Below are 12,240 nucleotides of genomic sequence, written 5' to 3' on the forward strand. Positions count from 1 at the left end.
GACTCGCTAAAACTAAAAGCAAGAGTATTCACTTTCACATCCCAGATGAATTTCTGGAATGCCTATTCTGGTCAGATTCTGAAATCTCTATTTTCAATGAAATAACTAACACTAACACTAAGTAAAGATTTGTTTTTCACTTAAGTTTTAGTGCTGATTTTGAGTAATAAAACCCCACAAAATCCTTAAGCTGGGGCTTTGAATCTGAAGGAAATTGATAAATTTACGCACAAAATGGCATCTCAAATAACAAGCGGCCTGGAGAAATGGGCTAAAATTATTTGTACAGTGACATGGTAGGCAACTGATCTAGGAGAAGCAAACTCCAAAGTCAAAACCCTGCACCGGCAGGATATCCGGGCCTCAACGGCAAGGCAGGCGGAAGAGGAGCCAATTTCTCCCAACGGCTGCAAAGGCGGATGAAGGCACTCCAGCTATGGGAAACTAGCCGGGCAGAATGGACTCGTTAGCCCAGGAAGGCAACTATGCTTGGGGAGGGAGCAACCCTGAGAAAAAGCTCCAACCGCCGAAAACGGCAGACATCAGCCAACTTGGCGCTGGTAGAAAATCGGCTGTCTACGCTTTTGAGACTGTGCCAAAAGGTCAGGTGTCATGTCTACTGTCCCGAATGACACACGATTGCTGACATTTCACCATTGCCAACAGAATAAACAAATAAGAAATAGGTAGAAAATGAATGTGAAAACTGACTTTAATTGTTGATCAGTATTTTCTATACCACTAACAAATAATCTACTTGCACATAGCTGTTTGGCAAATGTATGTTGCATGGGACACACTGACATGAAAGTGGAAGATGTTTTTCCCTCTAGAGAAACTACATATCAAGTTACACTTTTTGTGCTCTTCCATTCCAGTTGGCAATCAATTGTTAACGCATGTTATTAGAAAAAATAGAACGAAAACAGATTAGATAGAATGAAAAATGTACTGGTGATGTCATTTGGGACATACTGACATGAAAACGTCACCTTTTGGCACAGTCTCTTTTCCGATTACATAAATATCGAACGCAGAAAAAGAAGAAGAAGAAGAAGAAGACTTGTACAGTGAAAGTGAAAGCCCCTTTTTAGAGTTAGACTGAGAATGCATAAGACCCTTCCTTGTTTTGTGTGGTCAAGGAAGTTCAAGGATACACAATAACTCATTAACTGCAGAGTATAATTTGCAAATATTGAACAGAAAAGTTGTGGCGATGGTGCACAGTAGGACACCACCCATGTTACTTACATCATATTTATTCTTTGATCCATCCTTCTTGGATTTACGCAGAAGTTCGAAAGCGGCCGATCTGCCAGTCTTGTCGACACGTTGTCGCCGTGACCTGGACTGTGCCAACGATTCCACTGGCTGGGCTGAACAGATAGAAGAAGTTATGGTAAGGTGATCAATCTGGTCGATTTATTTCATCTTGGTAGATTTAAAATAGTCCTAGTATGATCGATTTCTAAAACTATAAGTATAAGTTATAACGAAGGCCACGCAACACACGTCACTCCAAGTGGCACGATCTAAGGCAAGGAATGATCATACATAGATGTTTAAAATCGACACGCCTTGGGGTAAGAAATGTCTCATGAGAAGTCGTTCTGTCTGTTGTGCTCGAAAACGTTGGTGCGTGGAGGATTTTCAATACTTTTCCAATGGGCAATGGACATGAAATTCAACAAAAACGTTTGGGGAAACTATTTTCAATTTGTTCCTCTATTCCCCCCCAAATGAATTGCATGATATGGCGATTTTTGTACACAAGAAGAACTAACAGAGTGTCTCAAGGATAATGCAGTATGTTCAAATCACACGAATTGTCTATTTCTGTGCTGTTCATTTATTTACCAGTATCGTCTGCCATGTCTTCTGCTTTGGTCGGCGCCATTGTTTCGTGCTTGGCGCTAAATCGTGCAAAGGGAGGTTACTACCATGGGAATCCCCAACATTTACACACATAGTGATGACGTAGACCTCATGTACACATCAGTTCTACATCCGCGAAGGTTTTATCCACTGAGTCAAAACAACGCAGGTTGCAGCTGTTGACATAGACAAATCGATACAGGTAGGTAATCACGCCTTTATTGCTTTTGTGGTGTACATGTCCAGCTGAAGAAGTTGGGAGGCAAAAATAAAGAAACAAAAACTGGACTGACGAAATGATCACCGTCCGTTTTGGGGTCGAAATAGAATGACGATTGTTTTCCGGCGTTACCTTTCGCTTTGAATTCGCCACGTAGACTAGAACTTTGGACTCTTTGTCGGCATGAGAAACACGCGGAAATACAATTCAGCTGAAATGTACGTCTGTTTTTTCTTTAAACCGTCTGATCTAATTACAAGCCCCTCCCCTTGCCATAGATCAGTCTCAATCAGTCTCAGCTGTTGTACTTTGCCTTTGGCTGGGCAGATGAGATAAGGGAATATCATAAATCACATAATCATTGACACAGTACAGCAGCTATGTGCGTGTTACACTTACAGTAATGTTTGTGAACATAGTGTTCTGCTTGTTACGTGTTACGTGCACGCAGAGGACGCTGAATCGGCCTTTTTTATTTATTTTTTTATTTTTACTCTCCTCTCTTGCCTGAACAGGCACACGTTGCTTTCTGCTCTCTACTCCAGTGGTCGACTTTCTGGTGTTAATTTGGTCAGTGATTCAAGGACAGCAGATTAATATAAACAAGGGTGATGACATGCGTGAACTGCAGTTCAAAGTCTGATTCATCATTGGACTGCAAATCGTCTTAAAAGTCATGAACTGGCGTGCCTCTCTGTACACGGGAATATTTTACTTGAAGAGTAGTGCAACAGTTGGTGGGTTGAAATCGTGACTAATTGATCAGTAATACCAAGACTGCTCAATCGGGACTTTATTTACTGGCTGTCGTCTTACTGATTTTCTACGATGGCGACAGCAAGAAAAGCTAGTGCATTCAGAAGAAGAGGACTTAGGTAAGGTCAAAATACTTTGACTTTGAGCAACTAAGACAGTGATTTTGATTTAAACTTAATGATTAAATTAGAGCTACGTGTAATATGTTTTGTTTTGTTGTTGTTTACTTTGAAAGGAATGTGGTGGGGTAGATGTTTTTGGAAGTGAGTGCAAGAGAAAATAGCAGATCCAGGAAGCAAAATTAACATAACTGCAGGATTTCAGTGTGTTGTATTGATGTAGTTTGTTGTTAGGAAGGTGACATTCAATTTACTGTATTTTTGAGATAAGGCCAAAAAAAAAATTGTCTGTTTCTGGTAACATGGCTAAAAAAAATAGGGTCGGTAGGTAGGGATTTGTTTTTTTTAATTTTTTTTTACCCCAAATGTAGACCAATAAAACTAACTTTAAAAATCGCGCAAAGAGACTGGATTCACTATACATAGAGACAAGACACTCAACACATTTACAAATCGTCAGCGGACTTTCGTTTTCACACGTTTTTGTTGTTCATTTTATCACCCTGTCCTTTACCACAAAAAAAAAAAAAAAAAATTTTGAGTTTGGAAAAAAAAAATTTAGGGTCGGCGCCGAAATTTAGGGTCGGTCGGGTGACCAGAAACAGACAATTTTTTTTTTTTTTGCCTAACCATAAAGCCCAGAGAGAAAAAAAGACAGTGTTTTTATATTTAGTCAAGTTTTGACTAAATATTTTAACGTAGAGGGGGGAATCGAGACGAGGGTCGTGGTGTATGTGTGTGTGTGTGTGTGTGTGTGTGTGTCTGTGTGTGTGTAGAGCGATTCAGACTAAACTACTGGACCGATCTTTATGAAATTTGACATGAGAGTTCCTGGGTATGAAATCCCCATACGTTTTTTTAATTTTTTTGATAAATGTCTTTGATGACGTCATATCCGGCTTTTCGTGAAAGTTGAGGCGGCACTGTCACGCCCTCATTTTTCAACCAAATTGGTTGAAATTTTGGTCAAGTAATCGTCGACGAAGCCCGGGGTTCGGTATTGCATTTCAGCTTGGTGGCTTAAAAATTAATTAATGACTTTGGTCATTAAAAATCTGAAAATTGTAAAAAAAAATAAAAATTTATAAAACGATCCAAATTTACGTTTATCTTATTCTCCATCATTTGCTGATTCCAAAAACATATAAATATGTTATATTCGGATTAAAAACAAGCTCTGAAAATTAAATATATAAAAATTATTATCAAAATTAAATTGTCCAAATCAATTTAAAAACACTTTCATCTTATTCCTTGTCGGTTCCTGATTCCACAAACATATAGATATGATATGTTTGGATTAAAAACACGCTCAGAAAGTTAAAACAAAGAGAGGTACAGAAAAGCGTGCTATCCTTCTTAGCGCAACTACTACCCCGCTCTTCTTGTCAATTTCACTGCCTTTGCCATGAGCGGTGGACTGACGATGCTACGAGTATACGGTCTTGCTGAAAAATGGCAGCTACTTGACTAAATATTGTATTTTCGCCTTACGCGACTTGTTTATCTTTATCGTTTCCTGTAGACCTCAGAAGTTCTAACCAGCTTAAGAAATCATTCTAAAATCGAAAAACAAACATCTATACAGTTTGTACGCAAAGTAGATTGATATTTGACACAGTCACACAGACATACGTGGGCTATGGGGCAACCCTACCCCCTAAATTTATTCTCCATCATTTGCTGATTCCAAAAACATATAAATATGTTATATTCGGATTAAAAACAAGCTCTGAAAATTAAAAATATAAAAATTATGATCAAAATTAAATTTCCGAAATCGATTTAAAAACACTTTCATCTTATTCCTTGTCGGTTCCTGATTCCAAAAACATATAGATATGATATGTTTGGATTAAAAACACGCTCAGAAAGTTAAAACAAAGAGAGGTACAGAAAAGCGTGCTATCCTTCTTAGCGCAACTACTACCCCGCTCTTCTTGTCAATTTCACTGCCTTTGCCATGAGCGGTGGACTGACGATGCTTCGAGTATACGGTCTTGCTGAAAAATGGCATTGCGTTCAGTTTCATTCTGTAAGTTCGACAGCTACTTGACTAAATATTGTATTTTCGCCTTACGCGACTTGTTGATTCTCTGAACTACCAATTGTTTTCCTCCTGATCCCAGATTTTTTCTGTTACCCTTAAAAAATAATTAAATAAAAATGACAAAACTTCATTTTGCAGACTTATGGGTTACAAGGAAATTAACTCTTCTCTGACATCCAGGGGACACAGCTTGTAAAATGTCTTGCTTATAAAAACCACATGCGACTGTGTAAAAACAAACATTAAAAAATAATTTAAAAAAGTAAACGACCTACCAATCCAATATTTTTGACCTCATTATTGGAAAGAAACATTTCTTTCCCCTATTGTTAGTAGCAAACTCTTGGCAAGAATAACAAGATACATGTATGTTATAACAACTCTCAACATTTTTGACTCACATGCGAAGCAAAAGTGAGTCTATGTACTCACCCGAGTCGTCCGTCCGGACGTCCGGACGTCCGTCCGTCCGTCCGGAAAACTTTAACGTTGGATATTTCTTGGACACTATTCAGTCTATCAGTACCAAATTTGGCAAGATGGTGTATGATGACAAGGCCCCAAAAAACATACATAGCATCTTGACCTTGCTTCAAGGTCAAGGTCGCAGGGGCCATAAATGTTGCCTAAAAAACAGCTATTTTTCATATTTTTCCCATTTTCTCTGAAGTTTTTGAGATTCAATACCTCACCTATATATGATATATAGGGCAAAGTAAGCCCCATCTTTTGATACCAGTTTGGTTTACCTTGCTTCAAGGTCAAGGTCACAGGAGCTCTTCAAAGTTGGATTGTATACATATTTTGAAGTGACCTTGACCCTGAACTATGGAAGATAACTGTTTCAAACTTAAAAATTATGTGGGGCACATGTTATGCTTTCATCATGAGACACATTCGGTCACATATGATCAAGGTCAAGGTCACTTTGACCCTTATGAAATGTGACCAAAATAAGGTAGTGAACCACTAAAAGTGACCATATCTCATGGTAGAAAGAGCCAATAAGCACCATTGTACTTCCTATGTCTTGAATTAACAGCTTTGTGTTGCATGACCTTGGATGACCTGGTCAAGGTCACATGTATTTTGGTAGGAAAAATGTGTAAAGCATGTGAGTCGTATGGGCTTTGCCCTTCTTGTTATTTTTCTTCTACTTCCTCAGTTAGTGTTTTGTATAATTTGTAGTTTGTTTGTAAATTTAGTGTAAATACATTGCAAGTAGCCTGTTCTAACAGGTATAATATTAATAATGGTAATATTAAAGCTACTGAACTTGTCAAATCCTGGTGCACGGAGCCCCTGGGGCTTTTAGTCATACCTCAGGCAGCTATCCGTTTGAAGAACTACCAAGTTTCATTGACTTGCACCCAAAGAGTCAAGAACTGCGATTTTTTTACGAATTACGTACTCGGACCCTGCTGGTCTTGACCTATTTTTGGATCTAAATTTAGATCAGGTAGATCACCACATCATGCACAAAAAGACACGTCACTAGCAAACTATGTCAGACGTCATCATGAGTTTGTGTCAAACAAAATGGAGGCCGGAATCACTCAGTTGAATCGAACTCCGACCAAACACCACGTAATAACTAGGTTAATTTATGCACTCGCGTTAACAAGAAACTGTCTAGCTTCACAGATGTCATCGTTGGGTAGTTTTGGGTTTGTTTTACTACCATAGGAGGATTTTTGAACTGTAAATGCACTCAGCTGCAACAAAAACGCAAAACGAAGGCTGTGAGCTGCACTGTGCCTTTAATAATGACTTCTATTATGCAAATTCTACAGTGGTTGTAAGTATCTCACAAAATATTATGCACAAATGAACAATTCTATGTACACACAATGCCATTTCAAATATACATATATATATATATTAAAGTATACTTTGCAATTGACAAATTCTACATGCACACACACACACACACACACACACACACACACACACACACACACACACACACACACACACACACACACACACACACAGATTCCCTTATTCATACATGTACATAGCACAAAGATTTCCAAATACATTGCACACAAGTAACATATTTGCTATACATATATACAGTGGAACTCCCCTTTTAAGGCAATGAGCGACACTATAATGGCCAAAATGAAACATGGAAAATACATGGAGTAATTTAGTTTTCTGGGTAGTTATTGAAGTGACATATATAAAGAAATGAAAAAAATCGTGAAAACTAAAGGACATAGATTGCCGTCGCTATGGAAACTGGCATACACAGCGCCATATTGGATTTCTAGGAAACGGTTTTACAGCAACATCATACATCAGAAATGCTTAATATTTGGCACAGAGATACACAAGACTTTTATCTACAATCATATAGAACGATAGTTTGACAAAAAACTACAGTTGAATTTAAATTAATTTTTGAAATAAAGATGAATGAATATAATGCAGTTTGAAATTCATTAATCCTTATTACAAAAATTAATTTAAATTCAACTGTAGTCTTTAGTCAAAATATCGTTCTATATGATTGCAGATACAAGTCATGTGTATCCTAGTGCCAAATATTATGCATGTCTGATGTATGATGTTGCTGTAAAACCGTTTCCTAGCAATCCAATATGGCGGCTGTTTCCATAGCAACGGCAGTCTGTGTCCCTTAGTATTTAAATGTTTTCCATTTTTTGGTATAAGTCTCTTCAATAACTACCCAGAAAACTAGGTTATTCCATGTATTCTCCAAGTTTAATTTTACTGCCGCTCATTGCGCGCGATATTATATAAGACTTCATATAATACAATGTTTGCGAGTACATCTTTCTTTTATTACATGTACTTGCAAGGCGGTACAACTAGTATGATGTGAATGTCCTTCAGGAGTGTTGGCATGGCAACCATGGCAACCATGGCAACCAATTCCGAGATGGAGGTCGGGATGGAGAAGGTCACTGTCAGCAGAAAACGAACACACGACGGTCGCTGCAAGAATGCCTGCCCTCAACTAGAAGTCGTAAGCATTTAAAATCTTCTCTTTTTCTTTTCATTTCATTTCATACTTTTGTGGTTTCATTACTGAGCAAATCTGCTTGCTACTTCCCAGTGGAAAGCTGACAGCAACGAGAGTCTCGCTTCCCAGATACGTCTGTTTTGGGGTGTAATCAGCATGGGTGGCATTCTTCCGGTATATTCCGGATATCCGGATTCGTAATTACGTCTGTGGTTATGGTTTTTTGTGTGTTAATTATACAAATCCTTGAGCGTCTGGGGACCCCTTGACCCTTCCTCAACATTATTCAGGATTCAAGACATTTTTCATTCCCACCCATGAATCGGACACCCCCTCTCCTGGTAGAATGGCTCAGGTCTTTTATGTGCTGTAGTAGGATAGGAGGTTAGGGCATGGATACCGTCTCTGATTCATCTCAAAAGTTGACCCGTGTGCGCCTCGGCCTCGATTCAAACCAGTTTGACTCGATGCAGTATTGTTTAAATTCTGTCTTCACTTGTATTGTATCTGTGCTTTTGCTCGATCTGTGCGGCAAAGGAAGAGAGAGAGACTGAGTGAGGAGGGAGAGGAGAGAAAGGGAGGGGTCGAGAGAGAGGAGAGAGAGGAGAGAGAGGAGAGAGGAGAGAGAGGGGAGAGAGGAGAGAGGAGAGAGGAGAGAGGAGAGAGGAGAGAGAGGGGAGAGAGGAGAGAGAGGAGAGAAAGGGAGGGGTCGAGAGAGAGGAGAGAGAGGAGAGAGAGGGGAGAGAGGAGAGAGAGGAGAGAAAGGGAGGGGTCGAGAGAGAGGAGGGAGAGGAGAGAGGGGAGAGAGGAGAGAGAGGAGAGAAAGGGAGGGGTCGAGAGAGAGGGGAGAGAGGAGAGAGAGGGGAGAGAGGAGAGAGAGGAGAGAGAGGGGAGAGAGGAGAGAGAGGAGAGAGAGGGGAGAGAGGAGAGAGAGGAGAGAAAGGGAGGGGTCGAGAGAGAGGAGAGAAAGGGAGGAGTCGAGAGAGAGGAGAGAGAGAGGGGAGAGAGGAGAGAGAGGAGAGAAAGGGAGGGGTCGAGAGAGAGGAGAGAGAGGAGAGAAAGGGAGGGGTCGAGAGAGAGGAGAGAGAGGAGAGAGAGGGGAGAGAGGAGAGAGAGGAGAGAGAGGGGAGAGAGGAGAGAGAGGAGAGAAAGGGAGGGGTCGAGAGAGAGGAGAGAGAGGAGAGAGAGGGGAGAGAGGAGAGAGAGGAGAGAGAGGGGAGAGAGGAGAGAGAGGAGAAAAAGGGAGGGGTCGAGAGAGAGGAGAGAGAGGAGAGAGAGGGGAGAGAGGAGAGAGAGGAGAGAAAGGGAGGGGTCGAGAGAGAGGAGGGAGAGGAGAGAGGGGAGAGAGGAGAGAGAGGAGAGAAAGGGAGGGGTCGAGAGAGAGGGGAGAGAGGGGAGAGAGGAGAGAGAGGAGAGAGAGGGGAGAGAGGAGAGAGAGGAGAGAGAGGGGAGAGAGGAGAGAGAGGAGAGAAAGGGAGGGGTCGAGAGAGAGGAGAGAAAGGGAGGAGTCGAGAGAGGGGAGAGAGGAGAGAGAGGAGAGAAAGGGAGGGGTCGAGAGAGAGGAGAGAGAGGAGAGAAAGGGAGGGGTCGAGAGAGAGGAGAGAGAGGAGAGAGAGGGGAGAGAGGAGAGAGAGGAGAGAGAGAGAGGGAGAGAGGAGAGAGAGGAGAGAAAGGGAGGGGTCGAGAGAGAGGAGAGAGAGGAGAGAAAGGGAGGGGTGGAGAGAGAGGAGAAAAAGGGAGGGGTCGAGAGAGAGGAGAGAGAGGGGAGAGAGGAGAGAGAGGAGAGAGAGGAGAAAAAGGGAGGGGTCGAGAGAGAGGAGAGAGAGGGGAGAGAGGAGAGAGAGGGGAGAGAGGAGAGAGAGGAGAGAAAGGGAGGGGTCGAGAGAGAGGAGGGAGAGGAGAGAGAGGGGAGAGAGGAGAGAGAGGAGTCGAGAGAGAGGAGAGAGAGGAGAGAAAGGGAGGGGTCGAGAGAGAGGGGAGAGAGGAGAGAGAGGGGAGAGAGGAGAGAGAGGGGAGAGAGGAGAGAGAGGAGAGAAAGGGAGGGGTCGAGAGAGAGGAGGGAGAGGAGAGAGAGGGGAGAGAGGAGAGAGAGGAGTCGAGAGAGAGGAGAGAGAGGAGAGAAAGGGAGGGGTCGAGAGAGAGGAGAGAGAGGGGAGAGAGGAGAGAGAGGAGAGAAAGGGAGGGGTCGAGAGAGAGGAGAGAGAGGAGAGAGAGGAGAGAAAGGGAGGGGTCGAGAGAGAGGAGAGAGAGGGGAGAGAGGGGAGAGAGGAGAGAGAGGAGAGAGAGGAGAGAAAGGGAGGGGTCGAGAGAGAGGAGAGAGAGGAGAGAAAGGGAGGGGTCGAGAGAGAGGAGAGAGAGGAGAGAGAGGAGAAAAAGGGAGGGGTCGAGAGAGAGGAGAGAGAGGGGAGAGAGGAGAGAGAGGGGAGAGAGGAGAGAGAGGAGAGAAAGGGAGGGGTCGAGAGAGAGGAGGGAGAGGAGAGAGAGGGGAGAGAGGAGAGAGAGGAGTCGAGAGAGAGGAGAGAGAGGAGAGAAAGGGAGGGGTCGAGAGAGAGGAGAGAGAGGAGAGAGAGGAGAGAGAGGAGAGAGAGGAGAGAGAGGAGAGAGAGGAGAGAGAGGAGAGAAAGGGAGGGGTCGAGAGAGAGGAGAGAGAGGAGAGAGAGGGGAGAGAGGAGGGAGAGGAGAGAAAGGGAGGGGTCGAGAGAGAGGAGAGAGACAGAGAGAGAATGTATTAGAAATGAGTGGATAATGACATTAGATGATTACAATAAGTGTTTAAGTAGGGCGGGGATGTAGCTCAGTCGGTAGCGTGCTGGATTTGTATCCAGTTGGCCGCTGTCAGCGTGAGTTCGTCCCCACGTTCGGTGAGAGATTTATTTCTCAGAGTCAACTTTGTGTGCAGACTCTCCTCGGTGTCCGAACACCTCCGTGTGTACACGCAAGCACAAGACCAAGTGCACACGAAAAAGATCCTGTAATCCATGTCAGAGTTCGGTGGGTTATAGAAACACGAAAATACCCAGCATGCTTCCTCCGAAAACGGCGTATGGCTGCCTAAATGGCGGGGTAAAAAACGGTCATACACGTAAAATTCCACTCGTGCAAAAAACACGAGTGTACGTGGGAGTTTCAGCCCACGAACGCAGAAGAAGAAGAAGAAGTGTTTAAGTTGTGTTTGCACCCTGGATTTTATTGTTTTATGTCATTTTTTTGTTCGATGTTGTGATATACGTATATATATATACGTATACACCTGACATTAATTTTTCATGTGAGATAATTAAGTCATCTATGTCTATAATAACAAGTGCAGTGCTCTACTAAGTACTAACTTAGCTACCAGATAGTGATCAAGTTACCATTATCTCATTATCTCTACATGTGTGTGTATGTGTTAGAAGAATCACAAATATGAATTTGATTAAAAAAACAGCCTCGGATGATGTTGAAAAAATAAGAAGAAAATAATGGCTATGAAAGCGGTAAACAACGGAATTCGGCTGTTAACGATTTTGAAGAAACATTGAAAAAAATGAACGTTCCAAAACACTGACTAAAAGGTCACCCTTGGTTCTACAATAAGGGACTTATGTTTATAAATGTTCTTGTCTAAAACTTCGAAACGCTGTAGGTTCTGCCAATTTCTGAAACACAAAGGGCAATTAACTTACATCTGACGTCATGCAGCGAAATAAGGACGCAACAGATCAATCAATCAATCAATCAATGAGTCTTATATCGCGCATATTCCGTGGGTACAGTTCTAGGCGCTCTGCAGTGATGCCGTGTGAGATGAAATTTTATACGGCCAGTAGATTGCAGCCATTTCGGCGCATATTTACCTTTCACGGCCTATTATTCCAAGTCACACGGGTATAGGTAGACAATTATTAACTGTGCCTAAGCAATTTTGCCAGGAAAGACCCTTTTGTCAATCGTGGGATCTTTAACGTGCACACAAAGAGGACTAAAACCTGAAGCAAGGTACAAAACCAGCTCTACACAAGAAGGAACAGACATTCAGTGTGGCTTTCTGAGGGAACAAAACATCTGCTGATTTTGATATTATGTTTGCTAACGCATGCATCTGCTAACCTATGTGGGCGCCTAATGCTGAACATTTAAATGTAAACACGTGTCTCTGATATCAAAACACACACACACACACAAGTCCCATTGTCTTTTTCTTGCAGGCTGAACCCTGTATAGGGAATCATATATTGCACCATTT

At 42.3% G+C, this 12,240-nt stretch overlaps 2 protein-coding genes across 3 annotated transcripts in view; one reads left to right on the top strand and one right to left on the bottom strand.

Moving 5' to 3' along the window:
* LOC138945461 (DNA polymerase alpha catalytic subunit-like) overlaps positions 1–1,897 on the bottom strand; it is a 57,562-nt gene extending 55,665 nt beyond the window's left edge. Inside the window, exons 1-2 of the mRNA XM_070316891.1 lie at positions 1,858–1,897; positions 1,252–1,376 (exon numbers count right to left, since the gene is read on the bottom strand). Of these exons, the coding sequence (XP_070172992.1) occupies positions 1,252–1,376; positions 1,858–1,897 (165 nt within the window). The remainder of the gene's footprint in view (positions 1–1,251; positions 1,377–1,857) is intronic.
* Positions 1,898–1,971: 74 nt separating this feature from the next.
* LOC138945464 (choline-phosphate cytidylyltransferase B-like) overlaps positions 1,972–12,240 on the top strand; it is a 52,231-nt gene continuing 41,962 nt past the window's right edge. Inside the window, exons 1-2 of one of the 2 annotated variants that reach the window (XM_070316893.1) lie at positions 1,972–2,077; positions 7,883–8,015. In XM_070316893.1, the coding sequence (XP_070172994.1) occupies positions 7,893–8,015 (123 nt within the window). In that variant the 5' untranslated portion in view covers positions 1,972–2,077; positions 7,883–7,892. Of the gene's footprint in view, positions 2,078–2,583; positions 2,971–7,882; positions 8,016–12,240 lie in introns of those variants that run through there. The other variant, XM_070316892.1, reaches the window with a different exon arrangement.

The sequence above is a fragment of the Littorina saxatilis genome, linkage group LG13 (assembly GCF_037325665.1).
Source record: "Littorina saxatilis isolate snail1 linkage group LG13, US_GU_Lsax_2.0, whole genome shotgun sequence".
Classification (NCBI taxonomy): Eukaryota; Metazoa; Mollusca; class Gastropoda; order Littorinimorpha; family Littorinidae; genus Littorina; species Littorina saxatilis.